The 27,706-nt window shown below is 43.6% G+C and overlaps 1 protein-coding gene across 1 annotated transcript in view; it reads right to left on the bottom strand.

Moving 5' to 3' along the window:
- Nucleotides 1-228: 228 nt before the first annotated feature.
- AVEN (apoptosis and caspase activation inhibitor) overlaps nt 229-27,706 on the bottom strand; it is a 152,917-nt gene continuing 125,439 nt past the window's right edge. The window contains exons 3-6 of the mRNA XM_064485770.1: nt 9,870-9,940; nt 4,463-4,558; nt 1,497-1,857; nt 229-701 (exon numbers count right to left, since the gene is read on the bottom strand). Of these exons, the coding sequence (XP_064341840.1) occupies nt 586-701; nt 1,497-1,857; nt 4,463-4,558; nt 9,870-9,940 (644 nt within the window). The 3' untranslated portion in view covers nt 229-585. The remainder of the gene's footprint in view (nt 702-1,496; nt 1,858-4,462; nt 4,559-9,869; nt 9,941-27,706) is intronic.

A 27,706-nucleotide genomic window follows, 5' to 3' on the forward strand; every position in this document is an offset into this window, starting at 1 on the left:
GTAATGCTTTCTGGTCCCCTGTAAAGTAGTGGAGTTGCTGTGTTTAGGTGACTCTCTTTAAATAAAATGAAGCGCCCACTGCAATAAAGTAATACGCACCCATCCGTTGGTTTGGCCTCTTGTAATGCACCACCTTCTGGAGGATTTACAACCACACTGTGACTGCTGGGAAAAGGGGCACATGACAAATAGCATAAAGGTTCCCTGCACAAGAAAGGAAAAGCAATCCACAGACCAGCATTTGTTTATTTTGGCCAAATGCATGCCTGGTTGCTTGGGACGCTTCTCTTTATCAGCGCACCTGCTCTTTATCGCACAGTGAGAGGAAGAAACAAGGGCCTTAACATCTCCCGCCCTTAAGAAATCTACCCAATTACTAAGCCAGAGAACAAATACAATGAGCCTCTTAAATGTATTCTGTTGGATGCTGCTGAACAGAGGTAGGCGTTACCGCACTAAGCATGACGGACACACTGGCTCGGGGCGTGCGTGGCAGCCAGCTGTTCTTGGACAGCCTGGGGCCCTCCTGCACAAGGCAGCCCAAGTTGGCTTCAGGTACTTTTTCTGTCTGTTTTTCTTTTGTTATTAGGAAATCATGCTGTCCAGCCAGTCTTCAAGCTCTTCCTCGGTAACACTTTTTGATATACTTGGTTGCTTCGACTCCACGTTCTTTTCCTCCAACACGGATGCTCTTGCAGGATCTGAGAAAATGAAAGCAGTGTGAACACCTTCACGTTAGCCCCCCAGTTGAGGGGTAGAGCTTCCCTGGGGTTTGCTCCATGGCATAAATCGGCCCTGATATTGCTCACAGTAAGGGGAAATGCTCTTGTTATTCTACTCCCTAGAAGATCTAATAATATCTAAACAAACTAATAAATGGGGTTGAGATTTGCTCTTCTATTTATTTGGATGCTGAATTTCCCAGTTCACTAGTTTTTTGGGTTTTTTTTTTAAGGATCAATAGCTGAGTTTTCTTTTTACTATCGTAGCAATCCTGCAGAGCCACTAAGAGTGAATGTGGCGAATGGACAGGGCGGTTGTTCGCCTCTCCATGTCACGTGGGCCACCATCTCGCAGAACACACACAGGTGCAGAAGTGTCCTCCTGCAAAAGTAAGATCCAAACAGCAAGCAAGAAGCACGCAGAGAGTCTCGCTCAACCGGCCTGTTCAGACTGTCGATTGAAAGGTCTGCGGCTGCACAGCTGAGGCCGAGAGGATCTAAATGCCTGTTTATGGCACGAGTTCAATCTGCAGCCCAGGTTTAATACTGCAGGCAGGCAGTATGGAAGGCCGGTTTATTGAGCGAGAGCAGTGTTGTCAGAAAGGTCAGCTCAGAGGGAAGCGGAGATGTGTGCACAGAAATAGATGTCAGTGGACGAGGCCAGATCGATGCCCGACACTGATGGAGATGTGCAGGGATGTGAGGCCGGTGGGGATGTCCGCACATAAACACCAGCGGCAGGAAGAGGGAGTGGGAAGAAAACGAAAGCCCTACCTTTTTCTTCTTGGGCTGCTTCCCCATCTTTCTCGGATCCCAGGTCCTGAGCTGTCTGGTCTGATGAGAGGTCGCCTCCCTCTTTTACAGGCGCATCTAAATTAAGCAGCAGATCCAGCTCTTCTTCCAAATGGTCCACTGCCGACAGCAGCAGGATAGCAGGGTTCTGCGGACCCTGGGAAGGGCCGGGTCCTGGGTGACCTTTACCCGGGTAGGTGGCACAGCCAGCAGCGGCGGATTTCAGCTCAGAGAGGGACCCCTTTCCTCCAGGCCCCAAGGGCCCCTTTAACTGCTTCCCTAGTCCCTTGCCATCATCATTTCTCTTTGGTTTCACCTGAGGAAGCTCTAAAGGCAGGGCGGTCTGAAAGAGAAGCACAGTTGAGTTAAAAACAAGAGTCCTACCATACTTGCTCAAGCAAAAACGAAAGCTAAGGAAGCCATCAGACTGGGTGGACTGGGAAACTCAGCTCAGACAGGAAGTTCACGAAGTGTCTCCATTAGGGGGGTAAATGTGGGAGACCTCACGGAAACACAACGGGGAGGCTGCGCCTCCCACTGGGCCCCCCTCAGCTATGTGCTAACTGGCTCAGAGCTGACATCAAGAGGGCTGGGCGTTCCTGTCACCAGCCGGAGAACAGACGGCCCCATGGGGCTACGTGAGTGTGTACCTAAGCCTGCAACGAGCCAGACAGCTGTAGAGGCACCAAGAAGTAATCAGCACCTCAGATCTGTTCACTGGACCAAAATGCAGGAATAGCAAGGTGAAGGGACAGATTCACCCAGGAGAAAAGAGAACGACTGTCACTAACATTAGTTGAGGAAAAACTGCCAGACCCAAAAGAAAACATTCTATTTGATGACGTGTAAGAAGTCCAAAAACAGGCAGCACCCATCTTTAGTACGAGAGGTCAGGATGGTGGTTTCGGGGAGGCGGTGCCTCGGCGGGGGGGGGGGGGGGGGTCCTGGGTGTTGGCAGTACTCTGATCCTGGATCTTGGTGCTGATTCCATGGTTATAAAGACTCGTGTGTGCGTTCTTCCGCATGTTATAATTTAGTAAAGTTACACTCCCCAGGTGACTGATGTAGAGGAAGGCCGAGAACCACGGTTCTGGGGCAGACCTGTGGTGACTAGCCTGGCATCAGCGTGGGCGGGGCCAGGAGGAGGTTCAGCCACTGTTGGAGGCATCGCCCCCTCACTTGTACATTTAAGCATCCTGAGCAGATCCAGTTTGCTAGTGACTCCTTAGGACTTTCAGGACAGTATGACTTTACACACAAACTTAAAATACTCGTCCAGCATTCTCAGTGAGCGGGCAGGGCAAAGCTGGGATGCGGTTCCCTGTTCTAATCCTGGAATCATTAATTCAGTTGGTCTGGATTCGCTGTCTGGTATTTTTTGTTAACTCCCCTAGTGATTCTAAGGAGCAAAAACAGTTGAGACTAACTGCTCCACATCACTGGGGGTGGGGGGGGGGGGGTTTAAAACTATTTAACCAGGTTTTTAAAGTTACTGCAGTTGTTTTGTATCTTTCCTCTAAGGCCTGCCACTGCCGACATCCATCACTTTCAAAGGCTCACATTTCCCGTTTCTCTCCTGAGTGCTGGGGCCCCCATCACCTCATCTCAGTGTTTCCCTGAAGTGTTCTGTTAACCACTGCTCACTGTGTGAGAGCAAACCAGGCGTGTCAGAACTTCGACCATCTCTGGACACTCAGAGGAAAAGTCAGACTTACCCAATCACAAAGACAGTCCCAAACACCCCCAAATATTCTTAAGCCCCAGGGTGATTCCCCAACAAAGGCAAATGACATCCTACTCCTCCGCTCCACTCCTATGTGTCCTCCAGCCCTGAATTCTGCGTGCTGCCCTAAATTTGAAGATGAGTGCTTGCCATGGAAACACCATTGGCAGGGTAACTAATTCATGACTTTGCTCAACTGGAGCATCACGTTCAGTAGCAAAACAAAATTGGTCATTTTAGTTGCTGGGATTCTATTTAAAATTAGTACTGCCCATAGTTTCACTTTTTTAAAAAATCCAATCAAGCCACAATTAAATTTCAAAGTTCCTTATGATATAGCCCTTGGGCCCCCCCTCCCTCTTAGCCGTCTTACACTGATACCTCCCCAAATTTTATTTCCAGCCCTTAATTCTCAACTATAAATGTCTATACCCAATTGATACTTTCACTTTGCTATCTCAAACACAAACCCGTAATGTCCAAACCTCACCCTGACACTAGCTACCACGGAGTCGCACAGGCTGGAAAACCTAGAAGATGTCTTTGCAGCTCCCTCTCCATTTCCAGTATCTCACCAAGTCCTGTTAATTTTAGTTGTGCAGTGCCTCTTCGTAAAGTCCAGTTCTCTGCCATCATTACTCTGGTCCAGGCTGTGGTATTACTCACCTGGACTGTGCAGTCGCGTCCGAATTTGCCTCCCCTCATCTACTCTTGCACAGACGTCCACTTGCCGACCTACCTATAAACACAGCCACCCGCATACAGCCCGCTCTGCGTTCTGCAGTCAGAGTGTTCTCTGCTTCTGTCATCACTACTGGCTAATGCCGGTCTGCTAATGCCGGTCTGATTGGGCCACTCTTCCTTAAATCCCAGCTCAGATGCTCTTCTACTTTGGATCTCAGCCTGTCTGTCCCTTCTTCAGGAAAGCCATTCATAATCACGCCACAGTAGACTGGGTTCACTATTACACATTCTTCTAGCCCACTGTACTCACCTTCACAGGACTTAGCACAACTTGATAATTTGATTAATACCCAACTTTCCCAACGGGTTACGCTGCGTGAGGGCAGGAACCACATCTGTCTGTCCACCCCTGTCACCCCAGGGCCCAGCACGGAGCCCGGCACACAGAAAGGGGTCTGAGACACCCTGCAGGGGCACACCTTCCCCCCTTTCCTCTCCTGCTATAGCCCACACCAGCTTCAAGATGCCGTCAGGGTCTTACCTGAACCAATTCAGCAGCAATGTTGAGTCGGAGGGAGAGAGGCAGCTCTTGAAGGGCTCGCGCCAGTGACTCACAGTCCACGTAGAATGCTGGATTCTATATTAAAAAAACAGAAAGACGGATTGATCAAGAGGATTGCGTACGGTCTTTCAGGAATAAAAGCACACAAGGTGATAGGAAGTAACTGTAAATAAATCATCCATCACTTTTTAGCTGGGAGGCATCAGCTCATAAATCACACATGCTATGGTTGTAATTTCTATCATCTCTGCATTAAAATAAACCTGACCAAAACCAGCCCCTGGAGCCATAGGTTGTCAGAGCAGCAGCAGGGTCGTGATCGTCCCACATCAAGACTGCATGGAACCCTGGAAACTACAGGTTTCTTGGAATTACTAGAAAATTCAAAGCATTTAGTGAAATCTCACTGGACGTTGTCTTACAAATTCAGATGGCAGACCTCCAGGAGAGCAGGGAGGAGCTGTCCGGGCGGTGGGATGGGCTGACCGGCACAGCCCAAGGAGCCCGTGAGGTACACGTCTCTCTTCCAACCAGCAAGCAGAGCGTGGAAACGTACCCTCCGGCCGGCAGCGCTCTGCGTGAGGCCAACACTGTACGCTCCACGCTCCCTCTGACTCCCTTCCCATTCACAGAAGCAAAGTCCTGTCCAGCAATGACCTCCCAAACTGACTGTATTTGAGAAAACATTCCAGATTGTAACATGACCCCTAACAGGGGCTTCTAGGTGCCCTGGCCACCCAAGAGAAGAAAAAACCTAAAAGGTGGTTACAATGACCTCACGTTAGAGGCAGACACCACCAACCACCCCGTCTAGGGACTGTCACGGGCCCAAGCAGAACCGCGTCTTACGTGACAATCACTGACTTCAAATGAGAAGAAAATCCAGGGTCACCTCATCTCCATTCCACTGTAAAGATGTCTTGGGTAGATGGGTTGATAGTGACTGGAGTCGGGGCGTCAGTCCTGGTGGGCTCAAGGGGAGCCCCAACACTAAATCCAGACCGGCTCTAACCCCCGAGCCCCACGACAGGAGCCACAGGGCTCCGTGAAGCCACGGAGCTTCCCAACCACCCTGCTGAAATCTCCCGGAGACCGCTAGCTCTTAGGTCAGCAACTGGAAGAAAGGAACTGACATCTAAAAACAGAGACAGTAGTTAGGGGACAAGACGGAGGCTAATAAAGCCCCAATAAGAACACAGGGAATTCAGTCCCTGTGCAGGTCTCTCCTCAGTCCTGCACTCGGCACATCCTGTGCGTGATCAAGGTCAGGCCAGCCTTTGTTTCCAAGTTTGGAGAGACCCTCTCAAACCACTAGAGAGGTGTGATCCTGAACGCTCGGCACATGGGTAAGTCACCACATGACAAACGACATCTCACCCTTCCCACGGCCAAGGTGTCTGCAAGGTCACACGCATACACACACGTGTATGGAAGAGCGGGGACCCTCCCTCCTCCATGCCCGCCAGCCACTCATGGCTGCTCTCTCCGCTCTCTAGAGAAGGACCCTGAGGCATGATATGGCCTGGCCAGAAGGGCCCAAACTTCCTCTGCCCCTTTGGCATCCTGTGCAACACGACTACAGGTAAATCGTGAATAATGGAAAGTCTGCGAGACCCGGGGACTGGTCGGGCTGTGCTTGTGTGCCGAGCCCTGAACGACGGACCTCCAGCTACTGCAGTGTCCCCCCTCCCCACGTTCCTAACTTCCACCCACCACCCAAGGCCCAGCTGACAGGGCACCGCCTCCAGGAGGCCCTCCAGACACTTCAGCCCAGCACAGTGATTTCTCCTTAACCCCTTACAGGAGTCCCAGAGCCTAGAACCTACCATCAAATGCCACTGTGTAAGAAGACATCCCCTTTTCTGTCACCAGCTTGTCCCCTAAAGGGCTAAAGCTGAGGGCCTGAGATATAAAGCGAGCTGAAATGAATTGCTTATAATAGTAAAGAGTGAAAGACAGGTGTAATTGGAATAACCACCATAAATTAGGTTTTTTACTACATGTTTTAAAATAACTGGTGGGTCATCTTTGCCTGGGGAGCCCCGTCCCCACAGCCACCTGGCCAACCCTGATGGTCACTGTGCCCCTGGAGCACTCAGCCTGGCCTCGGAGCGGGGACACCCCAGCACCCCCTCTCCTGCAGGCTTGACTGTGAGAACAAACCCGCCAGCCCACCTCTGTCATTAGTGTGCACAGAACTCGGTCTGGGTGGTGAGAATCCATAATCCTGAAGGTTCCTCTCTGTCCAGGAACCCAGTCGGGCTCTGAGTCTCAGCATCTGTGCAAAGGCACACCGCTGGGTGAGAAAAGAACCTGCTAGGAACCCCACTTACAGCTTTAATCAGACCATTCCACCTTCCTCGGGAGCTACGGCTCTCACTGCCGACATGCATTTGGGACTCGGGGACCACGGGTCCACTTTAAGCACAGGTGCCCAAATGAAGCAGCTCCCTGGAGGAGGTTGGGCAGCGCTCCGTGACCCAGGTTCCCAGCATCACTCCGAACCGGCCTCTCTGGGGGTGGGCCTGGGAGTCTGGGCCTCGAGAAGCCAGGCGTTCAGGAACCACCGCACATCACCCAGCCCTCGGCAGCTGCTCGAGGGAGCTCTACTGAGTAAATGTCACTACATCCACAAAAACAAAAAATGGAATGAAAAATAAAAAAGCTTCAAGTGATTTAAAATAATAATAGATATGTTTTTCACCCTAAGAAGTTCTCCGCCCACCTATTTCTTCCCTGCATGCCCCTACATTGTCCAAAGGACAGATCTGAAAACCCCACTCCCCTGTGCTAGGGGGGTCACCATGGCGGAAGCAGGGACCCTCACTGCCAGGCCGCGTCCCCTTCACCCCGCCCATGAGCCACAAAGGTGTGAAAGCAAGTCACAGCCACGGTGCCCCCTTTGAGGACCTCCGCCACGACCCACTGTCAAACTCTTCATTGTCTTGTCGCTGGTTGCACTGGCGACTGACAGAGGAGTGCATGAGGAACAAACATATATAATTTTAAATTCTTATCCTTTTTCTCTCTCAAGGAAGCAAAAAGAAAGAGAACCCAGTGAGGAGTTAAGTGGGACACAAACAGTTCTTATAGCAAAATGATGAATTCAGTCTTAGCTGCATCCTACTGAAAACTTAAGAGCAAAATACTCACAACCAAGCTTGCCTTCTTTCACTCCATCACTCACCACCACTCACCCAGTCACCAGGCTGGAAAGCTTAGCACCACTGCAAGTCTTTCTTGTCCTCATGTCTCATATCTGGCCCGTGACACAATCTACCTCGTCCCCAGCTGAAGTCCCACTGGTCAGTGAACCATCTTCCCCTCTCCGTGCCCCACACTGTCAGGCCCTCGCCCCTTCCCATTCGTCCAGCATAATACCCTCGCCTACCTGGTTCCCCTGCCTCCAACCTCTTACCTCTTCAACCCCTCCCTCCCAATACTGCCGGGGTCAAACCTAACCACTTCCATTGCCCATTTCTTGCTAAACAAAACTTTTGTTAACAAATAAGAGTAGTAATAAGAGCTAACTCTGAGAGTTCCCTGCGTGTCAGGAACTGCACGGAAGGCCTTTTATTTAGAATCTAATTTGATCCTCATTACAACTCTGAGTTCTATTTTATTACTAGGTTCATTTTACAGATGAGAAAACAGGAGAAGGAAAGAATGTTGCCCAGGTCAGGCAACTGGGATTTACACTCAGGTTTGTGTCTCCCAAGTCTATGTTCTAACCCACATGCAAAACTGCTCCCAGAAAAAAGAAAGACCAAACTGCTGGTACTAAGAGGCCCAGACCTACCCTTGAAGCCTCCTCTTCTGAGAACACCACACTCCAACTACACGCCAGCACCACTCCCAGCTCTGAGCACAGCCTGGTCTTTGAGATCTCATCGTTCTCCTGTTCCTCCAGGACCATCTCGTTCTCCCGGTGGTCCATCAGAACCACAATCATCCACCAAGGCCCATTCAATGGTCTTCTCCCCAAGGTCCTATTCTCCATCACTTCCAGCTCAAAGTAGCTTTCTCCCGCAGTATTATGTTCATTCGTTTATTATACCACTATTTTAGGCTGCATTCTTTTTCATCTATCATGTAAATAGTTACCGATCACCCACTACGTGTCAGCCACTGTGCTACGGTAAGGGGCCGTGTGTGTGTAAGGGGCCTGGGGCGATCGACGAGCACGGTCTCTGTCTCGTTCATCTCTGAATAAGCTGCGTCTAATAAAAGGTCTCATAAAGAACAAGGGCTCAGTGTCTTGATGAATGAAGAACCTCAGAATCATTTGAAACCCTCAGGACAACTGAAATGTTCTGATAGCCAACGCGGTTCCAAGGAGTGAAATGGGAGATGTTTGGCTTTCACTGAGTTCCTCGACGATCTCTGTTCATCTGTTTTCACCTCGACCTACAATTCCAAGCCGTACTCAGGGATGTGACTACGCGGACTCCAGCAAAGAGATATTTTTAATTCCCAACTTTCTCTGCATTGTAATACATACTCTTTGTAAAGTGGCAGACAGTCATTTTACAAGTTACTTCCCTCCCCTCTGTCTTTATGATAAGTCAGGGTCCATCCCAAACCACTCACTGTAAGACCAGCCTGCCTGGGGGGTGCGAGCCACCTACTGTGTGTATCCTGAGCTGACAGCAGGCTGGGGAGGGGGGTGCCGCACCCCACCCCGTCAGATCTGCTGCTCAGCCTCCTGTGGGCAGGCTGCCTGGCCCCTGCACAGGACAGTACACTCTAGCCCCCGAGTCAGGGAGCGCATGACAAGCCACCAGTCATCCTCTGTGCATCTTAAAAGGGCAAGGATACCTGTTGTCTCTCACATGGAAAGAATCAGTGAAATCCTCCTTGGAGAATCATCAAAACTCCTTGGGAAGAAAATACATTAGGAACACAAGGCAAATAAAGCATGTGGGATTTAAGGATTCATTGAAAGACTTCTGTGATATTTGCTCTTATTTTATAGCTTTACTCTCCTACTTATAGAAAAAGTTATTTAAAATGAAGAAGCTATGGTGTTCCTACCTAACACCAAAAACAGTGTGGGAGGGAAAAAAAAAAACGAATGTTCAACCCTAAGGAGAGTTTTCAGAGAAATGGAAAAGAAGGCCAGATGGCAAAATCATCCACTCAAAATCATGGCTACGCACGCCCGGCCCTGCACCCGCGGCTGCGTGCGTGGTTCACACAGACGGCCGGTATCGCACCCAGGACCTGCATGATCTAAGCTCCCTGGGAATTTTCTGAGCAATTTAGGTCAGAGACAAAACTGAACGTGAAGGAGCTGCCTCGTTTCTGTGGGGCGACGCCGTCTCAACAACACTGTGAGAGTGCAGAGGAGGCGCCAGCCCCCACCGACGGCAGACCCTCACCTTACCTGTTTGGGACATGAAACGTCACCATCCCACTCCTTTTCCTCGGCAAACCGGAACTGCGAGAAGGAGTCCCCTGGGAATAGAAAAAAAAAAAAAAAAAACACATACCATTTTATGCCACAGTCAAGGCAAACACTCAGCTCTCTAAATCTCCCCTTTGGGAGTAAAAATGCCATTTCTGAAGCACTGATCACCCGGAACACAGTGGCAGCATCCGAGAGAAGGTCCTGGCTTGCGCATCCTCACACGGCACGCCGGGCGCAGGGCACACCCGACAATACAGCTGGTGACCGTGCTGTTTCATCCAGCTCTCAGCGGGCCACTGTCCTACAAGCTCCCTGAGAAACATCTAGACAGCCCAGGTCTGCAGACGTGGCCAGCTACCCACGCTTGGCATCTTTGCCTCTCATCTGCTCAGTGTATGCAAGGGAACTTCTATTTATGGTCTGGGGCAGGGGACAAAACAGAGAAGGAAGGAGAAGAACAAAACTAAAGGAAAGCAGTTCTCGACAGACCCACGACATGACAGACTCACCATCTCTCTCTGAGGTGGGGTTACCAACCTCAATCATCTCTCCAAAAGCCACCTGGTTAGAACGTCAAATGCAAAATCAAACTCGAGGAACATGCATGAGATTAGTTCACGTGAATCACGGGGCACTGCTCTGAGCTCTTGGAACAAAGGAAAAGGAATCACGATAAACCAGCAGGACAGATGACGCTGTCCAGCAAGCTTTGACACAGGGCTTATTTTGTGAATGTGCACTTATCTGGTTATTTGTATTAAGAACAGCTACTTTAGAAATGAAGAATTATTTCTCCAGCTCGCTTTCCGGAGTCTCCAAAACGTGGTCCCGCCTCATTAACCCACATTTACTTCCTATTTCTTCAGACTTTCAGTCAGCCCTTTGTTCACATCCTACACATACCTCATTTTCCATCCTATCCTCATTTCTTTTTTAATCTTTCCCCTGGTCTAGAAAACCTGCACTCTTCTCCTCATGCATATCCTATTTATACTTCAAGACTCAGGGACAGGCCCACTTCCTCCTCCTCTGACACCTCTCAGGTTACTTAACCAGAGAATCTATTCTTTATTTCTAACTTAAAAGAGAGGAAAAAGAAGTGAAGAATTCCAATTAAAGAGAAAGATAAAATCAGAACCCACACCATACCCCCGGCATTTACAAAACACACAGATCACACCTTAACACTGGACAAGATCAAATTCAAGGTAAAAAAGACCAAGAACATCACTCTTTATCATGAGAAAGGGAAAAATCACTACCCTTTGTGCCAAATTAATGTGATCCCTCAAAATTATGATAGAAAGGAGCTGAATAATATTTATAAGGTCTTGTCTGTGCCTGTGGATGTAAGTGTATGTGTACATGTACATACTGTGATTAGATGGGGGTACTTCCCTTATAAATATCTGTGCAATATTAATATTTTAAAAGGACTATAGAAAGGCTACAAAAAAGCCCCTAAAAACCCGAAAATGTAATAGTCCAAGAAACCATATTTGCTAATGATAAACATCTGCAGCACATATAGGCAAAGAGCCTCTCTCTTACAAAAGAAGAGCTTTTGCAAATTAATCAGAACAAAGCACCTAGGTGGTAAACAGGAAAAGGGGAGAGAATAAAAAATGCAAGCAGTTAATATAATGTGAAATAAATAATGAATAAATTAAAAATCAATCTGGTAGATTTTTAAAACTTAGTCTTTTCAAAACAAAAACCAAAACCAAAATAAAACAAAACTTGGTCAAACAATGCCTTATTCAATAGTGTTATTTTTGGCATGCCTGAACTTCTACATTATAAATGATCCTATGATTGCACACATCTTATAATATGTAATCAGCACAAGATAACAGTGATGCCCTGAGGCATGCTATATGTATTTATTTTTGATATCCAAATATTCAACTTCAAATACAGGTAAGATTCCAACAGTGGCTAAAGAGCTTGTTGCAAAGCAATTCTCTTTGCTGGAAACAAGTAGGAACACTGGGACAGACACACAAAAATCTATCTGAAGACATTAGAGAGGTACCGAGGCAGCAAGGAAGTGAGGGACAAAGGTCCTAGAGAGAACAGAAGCACAGGGAGGTAAGTCTAACGTTTAGAACTGCTTTTCCCTCTAAGGCATTTGTTAGTTTCCAAGGTGATGCCCGAGAGACTAAAAAACTGAGCATAAATTAACAACCAGGAGGCTGTGAAGCTGCAGAAGAGTTTCTGCTAGTCCTATGGCACTGGGTGGACAAAAACTGGAGTTCAGGGTCCAGAGGTGAGGCCCCTGATAACCACATCTCAGAATGAGGAACAGGCCAGCCTCCCAAAGCACGAGGCAAAGCAGTGAATCAGCTCAATTTCTGATTCTGACTACAAGAAGCGAAAGATAAATTCTTTTGGGGGGAAAATGACATCAATAGCCTAGAATTATCTCTAGCATATTTTATACACAGTGCCCAAAATTCATTAAAAGCCATCAGGTATATCAGGAGATAAGACCAAAATAACAGAAAACCAAGAGAGAGGAGAAAACAAACAAATAAAAAATAAGAGACAATAGGGGAAAAAATTCCACAAAGGTTAACACGCTGGAGTTACCAGTCACGCATTTTGTGATTTTGCAATATAAACAACTCAAAAACAGGAAACCTATAAAAATGACAGTGACACTCATGAGGTAATTTTTCACTCATACAAAATATACACATAAAAACACAAAGAAAAGAAAAAAATGTTTGAGAAAAGTAAGATACTTTGAACACGTTTTGTTTACAAAAATGAAACTCCACAAGAAGACAATTTTTGAATCTTAATAAATAAAGCATAGAGAGGCTAGTTTGGGGGAAAAAAAGCTGGTTAAATAACTATTAAAGAATGCCAAGCTCCAGACTTGTCAAGATTATGAATCCTAGAATCAAGAGTACTTCTGGAAAACGTTACCAAATTCTTCTTGAGTTATGTGGAGATGTGTACAAAAACAATGGGGGTATTAGGCAACGGGCTGCTCCTACATCCTGTACATCAAACAGTGGGACGTGCAGAAACAAGTGGAGACCTTCTTTAAGGCAGGACGGTACATTAACAATACATTCGAACAGACTCACAGACATAGTAAACGATCTTATGGTTACCAGAAAGGAGGTGGGAAGGGATAAATTTGGGAGCTTGAGACTTGCAAATGTTAGCCACTGTATATAAAACTAGATTTTTAAAAAGTTTCTTCTCTGTAGCACAGGGAACTATATTCAATATCTTGTAATAACCTTTAATGAAAAAGAATATGAAAATGAATATACGTATGTATATGCATGACTGGGACATTGTGCTGTACATCAGAAATTGACACATTGTAACTGATTGTACTTCAACTTAAAAAAAAAAAAAAAACAATGCATTCAACCCTGCTCCTGCTTTATTTGCTTGCTGAGAGAGGTCCTGGTCTCTTACACTAATATGAAGAAGTGTAGAATGGAAACCAGGAAGGAACAGGGACGGCCAACTATTGTTGACAATGGAACAAACATGGTGAAGCGTGAGTGCCTTTGGAGTCATAGGTGTTCGAAGTTTTGGTCACACTCACCAGCTGTGTGTTCAGAAAGTAAGTAGAGCGCAGTGTAATGAACAGAACCAGAAATCATTAAAGGAGCCTAGCGCTTTCTTCCTCCTCCTCCTTTAGTCGAAGACTGATTTCATGATGTCTAAGAGGCTGTGGAACTACCTCACTGGGTACTTGTACAATATCCTCAAACAAGACGGAGGAGCAGCTAGTGTCTGTTATGTAGGCTGCTTGAACAATGGTAACAGAAATCCCATAATATCCCACTTTGCAGACAGGACTACCAAAGAGGCCGGCCTGCTAAGTCCAATGATTGTTTATTAGGAAGTAATTTATTCACTAGAATCTGCTAAAAAAAAAAAAAAAAGGGTGGAGGGAGGGGATTTAAATGAAACTGATGTACCTTGAGAGCTCACATTTTTCCTACATGATAAAAAGTCTTATGTCATTCTATTCCAGCAACAGTGCTAAAGATGGTGTGTGCGCCATGAAAGCTGAGACACTGCTGATAACTGAAACAATTCTGTTGTATCTTGAAAGTCATCAACATTGCTCTACTGCCATATTTCTGGAGCCAGAATTAATGACGGATTTTCTCAATCAACTAATTGTGTGAAGCAGCAAAAATGTTAGAAAGTGAGGTACATGATCTTGAGTATGCTTCTGCAAATAGAACGTTTCAAGCAGTGCACGATGCTTCAGTGCTGGGGATTCCTTCAATGAAACTCATGATCATCAAACAAATCTCCAAGTCTTAGGGTTCATGAGGAGATAAGGCTTCACCTGACCCATTACCCTAGTCTTTATCTAGTTACTAACACAGAGGACAACAAGCTTAGGTACCACTGCCCTCAATGGTATTCTGTTCTGGCAGAACCAGCCCGCCAGCATGGTGCTCCCCTCCCTACCCCAGCCAAGCTACCATCTGTCCAGTATCACAAACATGGAGCACAGTGTAGTGGTGGCAGGAACAACCTAACAGCAGGCAGGGGTGAGAAATTAGAATGTCTGTATAATGTCAAAATAAATCTGGCTACCAAACACTTACATAGTAACACTGGAACAGTTCTGCTGAAATTTCAGATTTTTTTTCATGTATTCCAACACGTCCATTCTATGACAGTGATATTTAGCTTTAGCTTCAGCCGAATATGATTTAATGCTTGATATTTTGGCCAAAATGCATATTTGGTGTGCCTCCAAAATTCAGTTAGTGATATTCTATGAGGTCATTGTAAAAACACAGTAGTTTAGGAGGGTGGGTATAGCTCAGTGTAGAGCATGTGCTCAGCATGCATGAGGTCCTGGGTTCAATCCCCAGTCCCACCAGTTAAAAAAACAAACAAACAGTAGTTTATGCAATGTACAGCATGGTGACTATAGTTAATAATATGGTATTGCATAACTGCAGGTTGCTAAGAGAATAGATCTTAAAAGTTCTCATTGCAAGAAAAAATATTTTAACTATGTATGGTGATGGATATTAACCAGACTTACTGTGGCGATCATTTTGCAATATATATAAATACTGAATCATTATATTGTACACCTGAAACTAATGTTATATGTCAATTATACCTTAATTTAAAAAAGATGCCCATTATCTCTACAGTTACATGAAAAGATCAAGTTTTAGTACAGCATAAATAAGATATACACACACACACACACATATATGCACATACTGTTATACACATACACCTGCGTATATATCACAAAAATACTACACATGCATAGAAATAAGTCGAGATTATTATATACCTATTTTAAGGATGACTCTCTCTCAGAGGGCAGGATTGAAGGAGACTTTTCCTTTCTGCATAATACATTTCCCAGTTGCATTTTCCTTTGTAAACAACAAGCACATGTTATTGTTGGAACTGAGCCAAACAGAAGTAAGGAAATCTAGAAAAAAGCTGAAATTCCTTAAGAGGGAAGACCACCTCAGAATGCATTTAAGACAAAACAGCCACAGCTCTCAAAAGCCAGAACACCAGACATCACTCAGTGTAACCGCCGCTTTATAGAATAAAGAACCTCAGGTCCAGAGATGCTCAAGGGCCGGACCAGCCAGTTAATGGCTGGACACCACGACCTCCTGGCTCCTAACACTTACTATTACACCTATAACTAATAAAGCTCTTTCCACCATTCCCACCAGGCTTCTCAGCTATCTGAGTTCCTGAAAACAAAAACAGATACTCAATAAATATTTTATAACATTTGATATGCTCATCTTTGAGATGTTTACAATGTTTGAAGATAGGAAAATCCAAACTCAACAACAAAGAATTCTTCATTTTAGGAAAGGAATCATTTCAGGGGTTCCTTTAAATAAGTACTTTTTAAAAAATAAATGTCTTTAGAGAACCCTAGGTACTCTAACAGTGGTAGCATCAGAGGAATGAAGGAGACTTGCCAGCTGTCGCAGCATGGTAACACCCAGGATTCTCACTCGGCCTGATTTCTCAAGCCCGTCTAACATGTCTCATGATCAGTGACAAAGTGGACACTAAACTTACTAGAATTCCACAAAACCAACATATTTTCCAAAAACTTACCAGCTAGTCATAGATCACACAGCTTTGGATTTTAGTCTTACCCCTTCGGCCACATTAGACCTCAGCCAGGTAAAAGAACTTAACCACAGAGCTCTCCAGTGGAAGCTCAGGTAGATCACAAAGGGACGCTCTTTCTCTGGGCAAAGAGAAACCTGCAAAGACGTTCAGTTTCAACACTACAGATCAGATGTATGCAAAGAATGAGCGTGAAGGATGGAAAATGTGCCCAAGGCTCATCATACGTAGTTCCAATGACTTGGGAGTGGCAATTCCCGTAAGTAACATCTGTCCTACGTATTTGGATCTGTTCCTTGTAAAATTGGCCCAGACCATTGTGGTGCATCCTTTCAGAAGCCAACTCTAGAAAGCAAGACGGGTGTGAGTACTACATTTTAAGCTCCATTTTCCTGGCTTTTCTATATCACAATCGCCTTCCTTTATGTCCCCCACAGCCCTTAGACTATGCCCTCAACCAGGCCACCGTGTCTATGGGAAATCACTAACAAACTTTATAGGTTGACAAGTTCACAGTCTTCATAGAAAGAGAATGTGTCCCCCTGGTCAACACAATGGCTGCTGTAGAAAATGAAACGTACCCTCTCTTCCGTTCGAATTTCTCTATCCCATCTAGGAGAGATGGCATATTTTGAAGGTCAAGGTGGGTCCTAAATCCACAGGCTGACGCAGATCAATCCAGGGACGATGCACAGTTCAGCCTACAGGACAGAACAAGCCCTTGGCACCCCTAGCTCCCACGGACGAGCCTTTCTGGATGTAGGTGTCAAGCACTTCAACATTTGCCCTGAAGGCAACAGCTAACGACACTTCGGTCTTTATGAGGAAGACTATACAAGCCACTATGGTGATGAATAAAAAAGTTAGGTTGAGCCCAAAGAACAAGAGAGGTAAGAAAACTATCTCCTCCTGCTCAATAGTGACTTCTAATTAGATTTCTCACCAGGTGTGGGGCCCCCAAGGCCCCTGAGCATCAAGTATCCACATTGAGCGCTACATAATAGGATGTGCCTCTCTTCCCAGCGCCCCTAATGTGTTGTTTCCCCATCTGCATGGATTATGTTGAAGGAAAAGCCAAACACACTTGGGTACCATAAAAGGGTTCTAGGCTTTATGAGCAAAGGATGATGAGGACATTCTGGAATTTAGAATCCAGCTGGTTTTCCCCCAAATAGTTGGTGAGTATTCTGTGTTAACCCTGTACCACAGCAGACAATCTAGTCAAACTTCTCAGATCAATTACTTCCCGAAACAAGACCAACATCAAACCCTGGCACAGAACTCCAAGATGAGAGCAAATGTTAAGACCGGGTTGAATAAATAAAAGAATAGGGATATTAATCTTCAGACGGACAATGAACTCATAAGACCCTAGAACTGATCTGTAGTAAAATGGTGTCAGTGAAGATTATGTCTGGCTGCACATAACAGAGATGTGAGAAACTACGGCTTCAACAAAATACAAGGTTGTATTTCTGTCAGCTACGTGAAGTTGCGACTTGGGTGGTCAAAGGTTAGTAGGGTGGCCCAGGCTCCTTCCAGTTCACTGCTCTGCCACTCCCAGGAGGCCCTTCTTGCTGTGATCCAAGATGACAGCCACCAAAACTCCAGACAGCAAGATGGAAGAAGAGTTGGAGGAAAAAAGGCCAAAGGTCTGCACCACCTGTCTGTTAAGCTTTCCTGGAAACTGCCACGGGACATTTCCATCATTCCTCTCTTGGCCAGAACAGGATCTATCATTTTATCAAGCCACAAGGATCACAGGAGAATGGATTTCTTCCCAGATGGCTGTGTGCCCAGGAAACACTCAGGGGTTCAAGGAGGAAAAGGGAGAATGAATATAGGGTGGGGAAGCAACTAATCTCTGTGACAAATTACCAGAGGGTCCTACCCAAGAGGAAGGTAGTTAATAAGGGTCAGTTGCTAGTTAGTGACTGTACTCACCCAACTATGAGTTGTCTCCAATTATTTCAGGGAAATATTTGTAACATCCAAACTACTCAAACTGTAATTAAAATTAATTTTAGACAATACATGCCTTTCAACATTTTTTTCCAATTTTGTTATGAAGTGACTGTGGGATGAAATTCTCATTTCCAGCACAATGCAAGGTCTTTTGACCAAAACAAACACTGTTTACTACCCTTCTCAGGGGAAATGGGCATAATGTGAAGTTAAGCAAGAACAACTCAGGAGTAACAATTCATTTATTACATTTATTCATTTTTCTCATCTTTCACATATTTTTTGGTACAACTACATGCCAAACACGATTGGGTGCTAATAATACAGAGAAGACACACTGCCTGTTCTCCTTGCTCTCAAATCCTGAGTTGAACAAGACAAGAGAGAAGTATCAAACAAAACAAAACAAAACAAAGAATAACAACAAAAGAAATTGAAAGGAAATTTAAAATCCTTCCCCAAAGCTGTAGAAGGGTTTGCACTCTCTCTTTGTTTTAAACATACAGACACATATAATTATATACTTACGGTGTTAATTTCCTCAAAAAAGATTTAGCCCACCGAACAGCTTATTTGTTTTTTATTTATAACATATCTGACACCCAAGATGTTGACCTTGTTGGTTATCACAGCCGGTGAAAACCATCAAAAATATGATCTAAGATTCCAGGTCTAATACCTTAAGTAGCAGGCTGCCGTCCAATGCCATCAGCAGTCTGGCAAAGACATACAATTCGCTTCCAGAGGGAAGAGATGAGAAAGGAAAGCTAGATCAATGCCAAATTGTCATTATCTGGAAAACAGCCTGGATCTGCAGGAAGCTGCTCAAATTCAAACACACACTCAAACACACTTTCAGTGCAGCCGTCCAAGAAAAGCACAGCCCCACTGGGACAATGACACTGTCCTTTCCACGGGTCACTGCAAAATGCTCAGTAGCTTGGTCCCACAGAGGAGTCAAACTTTTCCTGAATTTCCTGGCCTGTCATCCACTCCTCACTCTTTCAAAAAAGTACTCAGTATAGGAAAGAAAATGAAAGTCTGTCTATCCCTATGATCTCTTACATCTCTCAAACATAGTATTAGTTCTACCTTAATCTATCTGTTTTCTTCTTGCAACTAAAGTTCTCCATCAAGGTTAACGTTAAACAAAATCTCCAAACACTGTAATCCCATGCTGAGGCAGGAGGCTCAAAGCATGCCCTCAGACAATACTGTGGGGTTTTTGAGAGAAAATGAACCCTTTTCTATCAGGAATATAAGAGTGCTTTCAGTTTGTTGTTTACTGGCTAAATGTATGCCAGAGTCTCATATTTAAAGAGTATGTCCTTGCATTTCTTTACACTAATAATGAATCAACAGAAAAAGAAAGTAAAGAAACAATCCCCTTTAAAATAGCACCCAAAGTAATAAAATACCTAGGAGTAAATCTAACCAAGGAGGTAAAAGACTTATACACGGAAAACTATAAAACACTGATGAAGGAAATTAAAAAAGACTTTAAAAATGGAAAGAAATCTCATGCTCCTGGATTAGAATAATCAATATTGTTAAAATGATCATACTGCCCAAGGCAATCTACAGATTTAATGCAATCCCTATCAAATTACCCAGGACATATTTCACAGAACTAGAACAAATCATAGTAAAATTTATATGGAACCACAAAAGGCCCAGAATTGCCAAAGCATTACTGAGGAAAAAGAAAGAGTCTAGAGGAATAACTCTCCCAGACTTCAGACAATACTATAGAGCTACAGTCATCAAGACAGCATGGTATTGGTACAAAAACAGACATATAGACCAATGCAACAGAATACAGAGCCCAGAAATGAACCCACAAACTTTTGGTCAACAAATTTTCGACAAAGGAGGCAAGAATATACAATGGAATAATGACAGTCTCTTCAGCAAATGGTGTTGGGAAAACTGGACAGCAACATGTAAATCAATGAAGCTAGAACACTCCCTTACACCATACACAAAAATCAACTCAAAATGGATCAAAGACTTAAACATAAGACAAGATACAATAAACCTCCTAGAAGAAAATATAGGCAAAACATTATCTGACATACATCTCAAAAATGCTCCCCTAGGGCAGTCTACCCAAGCAATAGAAATAAAAGCAAGAATAAACAAATGGGACTTAATGAAACTTACAAGCTTCTGCACAGCAAAGGAAACCATAAGTAAAACAAAAAGACAAACTACAGAATGGGAGAAAATTTTTGCAAATGAAACCAACAAAGGCTTGATCTCCTGAATATATAAGCAGCTCATATGACTTAATAAGAAAAGAACAAACAACCCAATCCAAAAATGGGCAGAAGACCTAAACAAGCAATTCTCCAAGGAAGAAATACAAATGATCAATAGGAACATGAAAAAATGCTCAATATCACTATCAGAGAAATGCAAATCAAAACTACAATGAGGTATCACCTCACACCAGTCAGAATGGCCATCATTCAAAAGTCCACAAATGACAAATGCTGGAGAGGCTGTGGAGAAAAGGGAACCCTCCTTCACTGCTGGTGGGAATGCAGTTTGGTGCAGCCACTGTGGAAAACAGTATGGAGATTCCTCAAAAGACTAGGAATAGACTTACCACATGACCCAGGAATCCTGCTCCTGCGCATAGATCCAGAAGGAACCCTATTTCAAAATGACACCTGCACCCCAATGTTCATGAAGCAGCACTATTTACAATAGTCAAGACATGGAAACAGCCTAAATGTCCATCAACAGATGACTGGATAAAGATGCTGTGGTGTATTTATACAACGGAATACTATTTAGCCATAAAAACTGACAACATAATGCCATTTGCAGCAACATGGATGTTCCTGGAAAATGTCATTCTAAGTGAAGACAGAAAGAGAAAGAAAAATACCATATGAGAGCGCTCATATGTGGAATCTAAAAAAACAAAGGAACAACAACAACAAAAAAAACATAAAACAGAAACAGACTCATAGACAAAGAATACAAACTTGTGGTTGCCAGGGGGATGGGGGTGGAAAGGGACTGGGATTTCAAAATGTAGAATAGATAAACAAGATTGTACTGTGTAGCACAGGGAAACATATACAGGATCTTGTGGTGGCTCACAGCAAAAGAGAATGTGACAATGAATGTATGTATGTTTATGTATAACTGAAAAATTGTGCTCTACACTGGAATTTGACACAACATTGTAATATGACTATAACTCAATAAAAAAAAATAATAAAATAAAAAAGAAAGAAAGAAAGAATAAGTCTTACCCATTATCTTTGATTTGTCTCATTTTCTTACTATAAACTCAGCTCGGTTCACCGTAATTCTGATACTAATTCACATCTTAGTATAAAATCCAAATTCACATCCACACCTTTAGCTGCTGACTGCTCTTCTCTACTTCTAGTTTCTACTCTCACTTATAAGATTCTATAAAACCTTTTAATTTTAAAATAATCATATAAAGTTTTTCCTAATAGAATTCCCTGCTCATAAGCACCATCTTCATAAAATCTCCAAGTGAGCAGCTCTGGCAAGCACGAGTTAACACCCAAACTGAAGACAGGAGACCTTTCATCGATAGACTTTCACTGGCGTCAACTCACGGCAGCAACATGGAGCCTGCAGAAGTCAGTTTTGGTGAACTTCTTCATGTCCCAGATTCCTTTTGTTTTGAAACTCTTAATCAAGCTTTTGTGTACACGTGGAGCGAGCCTGGTAGGGCAGTGTCTCCCCAGAGGAAGCCCATGCGCAGAGGCCTCCAGACAGAGGGAGGTCCGGCCATGAGGAGCAGAAGGCAGGCCAGTGGGACCCCCGCGTGGTGAGGGGTGAGGAGGCGAGAGGAGACCGAAGAGAAGGCTGGGGCCTACCTCTCTGTGATCAGCATTCTTCAACCACGAGTATTCCACAAGGATACCCAGGCCTAGTGGAACTCAACTAGTCCTAATTCCTGTCCATTAAACACATTTTCACGTGAGTACCCACACACGCGCTGACTCTCAAATGACAGCTATCCTCCCTGTTTACAGATTAAACAATACGAAACAGTAAAAAACTAAATAAAATAGCAAGGTCTGTCAAACGGTCGCCTCCAAAACAAAGAGGGTGGAAGATGCAGAAGCTCTCCTTGTCTGCACAGGGCACTGCGTTGCTCTAGCTAACAATTCTGTGGCTGGATGCCAGTGCCCGCCCGCCCCGCACCGCACTGCCGAGCCATTCTTGAGAAGCAGGAATCCAAATAAGCAGTGAAGGAATTTGGTAAGCTATCCTAACTAGTTTGGGCAAAGGAAAACCTCTATGCCTAAGAACATGCCACTTCCCTAATGACCATCCGGGGTCGCTAATCTGGAAAGCAGACCTTTACATCGTCAGTGATAGAAGGAACAGGAGACGTTGTGAGAGACAGAATGATCCTGGGGAGCACACACCACACCTAATAACACCATCAGCCCGTCTCCTGTTCCAGATCGGCCGCGAGGTGACGTTCACCCGCCTGGCTCTGTTCCTGCTCTGAGATGCCCACAGGGTCTAACGCAGGCGTCTGACGTTGGCTACTGAACCCCGTCTCCGAGACTTTAGCAATTTAAGACACAGTTGTTCTGATTGGCACCTTTCCCGATCCAATCCCTAACCATGAGCCTCGGCCTCTGTTTTGACCACATTTAACTTCCAGCCTTCCCAAGTCTGCCATTTCACTTGGTAAATAGCCATTTCATGGCTGTTTTCCCTCCTCAAATAGACAGATGGCCAGTACATATTTTGATGATAGTTGACAAGTATATAATGCTTAAGTGTGGCACAAGGAAACAGAAAAAGCCTGTTTGTTTTTACTGAACAAATTTCGATGGGCACTTTTTTGGGTCCTGGCAGTACTGATGCGAATTGTAAGCGCTGCTTTTACTGGAAAGTCCCAAGTTGCCTTATATTAGATGGATCTGTTTGAGAAAGTCAGTAGTAAGGGTGTTGATACTCATTATTTACACCTGCCTTAGAGTGTACTTGGCTTTCTTTTATCTCACATTTCCATTGCACATCTAAACAACAGCTGGGTTTTAAGAAAATCTGATAGACAAAAACATAAAATTATAGGACAGTAATTTGAGAAGTTGAACTATGAACCATGATAAATGGATTCACTTAGATATTGAGCCCCTGACATAATTAAAATGTGACTGAATTTCCAAAAGCTTCACTTAAAACTTTTCAGAGTATGTTTATTGTTAACTGGGAGGAACATCAGTGGATTATCTACATAGAAACATCTGTTGTTTGGATGCTATCTCTACAGTGTTCCCAGTGTGATGATCATGTTTGTGTTTTTCTGCATACTCAAAATAAATATTTTACTTTTCATGGGTATTGTCAAAAGTAGCAATATTTTTTTTCAAGGTTTCAAAACCCAAAGTAGAATTTGCACTAGTGAACTATCGGAGTACTCTCTCTAAATCATCAGCATATCTCTTATGTTTTAAGAGTACGATGAGGGTAATAAATGTTTGTGTTTTTGCTATTTTGAAGCAAGAATTAATCTTCTAAATCTTTTTACAACCACCATATGAGAAACTGGCTAGGCAAGGTGCCAGTGGAATGAATCTGTTTACCAAATTCCATTTGGCAAGTTTTAGCAATTATTTTTGACATAATTAACCAGCTCCATTTCAGGTTTGCTGTCTTTCCAGGAGATGCCAGTGGGCAGAATTCAGCAAGTTAATGGCCTATTTGTTTTAAACACTCACACCTGCAAATTTAGCCCCCCATCTGCGGCTTTCTGCATATTAACTAAATGGCACGCTTTTTTTTTTTAAACTTTGGTCTCTTCTTCTAAAGTGTAAGGTCTCTTTTTAATAATATAACAATAATATTATCATATGTAAAACAGCATGAATTTTAAAATCATAATATTACCAAATACACAGACAATATTTAAATATCCCCATAAAATGTTCTGGGTTTCTTTGGGGGAGGGAGGGATGAGTGGCTTTTATAGTCCATGTATTCAAACCATAATCCAAATAAATTCCCACAGTGGCGATAGCTGATGTCTCCTAAATCTTTCTAATATTCATAGCATTTTGTTGAAGAAACCAGAGCATCTGACCTGTTGGTTTTTCCACTTCCTAGATTTTGCTGATTTGTACTCTAATATTGTTGTCTAATCTGCTCTTTTATTCCTTATATTCCCAATTAACTGGTAGGTAGAACTAGAGGCTTGATCAGATAGAAATTCAATTTTTTGGAAGGATGATTTTTAAAGCAGAGAATATTAACTGAAATTTATAAGGACAGAATCTAATTTTAGATAATGGTATAATGTGGCCGTTAGAGTTATCTGGACAGGAGGAAAGTATCCCTACCATATGCCTGAAAATTTCAGGAAATGAGTAGATTCTCAAGTTGCTCATCAGTAATATTCAGTAGTGAAATTAAGATAAGCTTCAATTATAATAGAGCAAAGTTTTTTTAAAAAGAAAAGTCACTGACAACAATGCACAACCTGTATGGTCACCAGTAATGACATCATAAATAAAATTCAGGACGCTAACTGACGAGCTTTTATTCAGGTGAGAACAGATTAGATCGTGATCAGCCAGGGAAAAAGGTTATATACAGATAGTCCCCAACTTATTATGGTTCAACTTAAGATTTTTTGACTTTATGATGGTGCTAAGGCAATACACATTAAGTAGGAGCCATACTTTGGATTCTGAATTTTGATCTTTCCCCAGACTGGGGATATGCTGATACTCTGGTGATGCTGGGCAGGGCAGTGAGTCACAGTGCCCAGGCAGCCACGCGATCATGAGGGTCAACGACCAATACACTCACCACCACCCTGTTTTCCACCTTCAGTACAGTATTCAATAAATTACATGAGACATTCAACACTTTATTATAAAATAGGCTTTGTGATAGATGATTTTGCCCAACTGGAGGCTAATGTAAGTGTTCTGAGCACGTTTAAGGTAGGAGAGGCTAAGCTATGATGTTCAGTAAGTTAGTGTAGTAAATGCATTTTTGAATTAACAATACTTTCAACTTCTGAGGAGTTTATCATACGTAACCCTATCATAAGTTGAGGAAGATCTATCTGTATCCAGGGTTTGGGTTTGGGGTTTTTTTCGGGGGGGGGGGTATCCAATTCCATTCCCCCCCACCTTTTTTTTTTTAATTGCAGTTCAGTTGACTGTCTCCAGTATTGAACCTCTCTTGTTCTCCAAGGAAAAGAGGTAGCAAGTGGAAGAGACAAAAGTCACTTTCCATGCCACTCTCCCATCTTGGTAATGTAGAGATGGAATACAAAGAGAAGCCAGAAGATCTCTGCTCAAGGAAATTTCAAAAACAGGTACATAATTAAATGGAGATTTCTAAAGGGAAGGAATCACAAGCTGTCTGAGGTTCTTCAGCCCATGCTCGAGGCTGGCTGCTCTGAGGGGCTAATGGAATGGCATGACCCTCCCCACCCCCGCAGAGTTCCCACGCCGAAGGATAAGAAAGGGTCCCCCCTCGTTACGCATGCAGGGCCCCCATCCCAAAACACACAACTCCAGGGTCTACAAGCCTGATCCTTTCATTTCCTCGCCCGAATGTGATGTCTGGACCATCTTTTCTCCCCCGAATCAGGGGGCTTCCAACACACAGAGGAACCGAGACTCCTTCCTACTACTCCACTCGCCTGTTTCCACTTACTTGTACAAAGCATTCTTTTGTGTTCTCAAGTTATATTTTAGTGAATGACACATATTAGGCACATTTATTTATAACTGCCATTGTGAAGATGTAATCTTGCTAAAACGATCTTTATGTCAGAATTGTCATTGAATTGTAAAGTGGTATCTTGTTACAAAATAAAATTTCAGTTTTTATCACTCCTCTTTAGGAGAGGATGTTAAGATTTTTCTCTCTTCTGGTGAAGAATGCGGGAAAAAATAGCTATTTGAAATGTCAATGTTTCTAAATGCAATATGTATTTTAAAATGTTTAAATGTAATAAATTTTGGCAGTGCTTTCTTTGATTTCTTTTCTGCAGAGGTCCATCCTCCTGCCAAATGGGAAGTCAATTTTTTTTTTTATAGTTGTATGTGACATTCAAAAGCTGATAATTCTATTTATAGATGTAAGGCTCTTCAAGGTAACTTACTGTCTCCAGAGAAAGATTAGATCCTGTAATTTACATGTGTTTTTATTCTTTTTAACTTTAATATTTTTGTGAATTTATATAATTAACGTGGTTGATTTTTTTCCTTTTCTTGGGTTGGTTGCTGGCCTGGGATCCCCTAATGGCATAATGACCATAGTAGGCTGGCTTCACAGTAGTGCGCTTATGCGGTGAATGCTCATGAACTGCGTCAAAATACACTCTAGCCACCTATGTGAAGACAAAAATAGCCATGATACGGATGCCACAATAAAATGGCAGAGATCAGCATCACGCATGGACTATCAGCATTGAGGGAGGCTCATATTTAAACTTCCTAAGTTCTCAGAGCAGGTCTGCTCATCAAGGACTACGAATCATGACGTGTGGTGACATGGAAGACTACGTGATCTTGGACAAGCACGATCAAGATGGTAGGTTTGCTCTGGCCCAAGACCAGAGCTCAGAGCTCACTCTCAACTGCTCCTGCCATCCAGTCCCCAGAGGCAAGAATCCACAGGGATCACAGTGAAATTTCAGCCTCAGAGATGTCTTTCATCGACACTGCTATACGACCAGGTAACTGGTTTCGTGTAAAAGTCTTATCTAACTCAAGAATGTCTGATCCATTGATCATATAAACCACCAGTGCTGACAGGGATATGGTAACTGGACATCATGGGTATAAAAGGAAATTCATGAAGTTTCATTTGAGACCTTAACATCCATTTTTTACAACATTGTAGAATGACTATAACTCAGTAAAAAATGTTAAAAAAAATTTTTTAAAAGATCCATTTTTTAATTTCATGGTATTTTTAAGAATCAACAAAGGTTTGCTCGACAAATTCAACAACACTATCTATCCTATGTCACTGAATATTCAGTGACACTATTAAAGTTGAAGACCTGGGTGCTGAGAGAAAAACAAGGTCAACCTAGAGGATACTGAATTAAATCCTCAGACCTCATTTTCAAGGAAAAAGGGGAAAGAGACAGGAAAGAAGTAAAGTGAGCCACTGGAGCAAAACTGGGGATGTTAATTTAGGAATATTCATCTTGGCAAATCAAAGCACAAATAACACATTTAAGCTTTTGTGGTGGTTAAATGATCAGGCTCTGAAGTTAGACTGTCTGAGTTTGAATCCTGGCCCCAGGTTAGTGGCTATCTGTCTTTAAGAAAGTTGCCAATATTTCCGGTGCTTCCACTTCCTTTCTGTCAAATGGGGATCATGGCAGTTTCTAGCTTCACAGGATTATGGGGATTAAATGAGCTACGTCCGTAACGTGCTTTAACGCAGCCATCAGCGAAAAGCAAGTGCTTAGTAATTCTACTTGTTGTTAACATCATCACCGAGCAAACAGTAAGTAGAAACTAGGATGTTTCTCCAGCCTGAGGTATTCTGCGGCCCCCAAAGCCAAGTCATGAACAGGCTCTCCCAAAAATATCACTAAATCCAACTAAATTCCCTGTACCAATTCTGGAAAGATAACACAAAAGCTTTTTGCCGTGGGGCCACAGGAGGTAAACAAAACTGAAAGAGTGATAGCCAAGTATTGCGATTGTTTGAAAGCTCACATTTGC

This window comes from Camelus dromedarius, chromosome 5, assembly GCF_036321535.1.
Source record: "Camelus dromedarius isolate mCamDro1 chromosome 5, mCamDro1.pat, whole genome shotgun sequence".
NCBI classification, from domain to species: Eukaryota; Metazoa; Chordata; class Mammalia; order Artiodactyla; family Camelidae; genus Camelus; species Camelus dromedarius.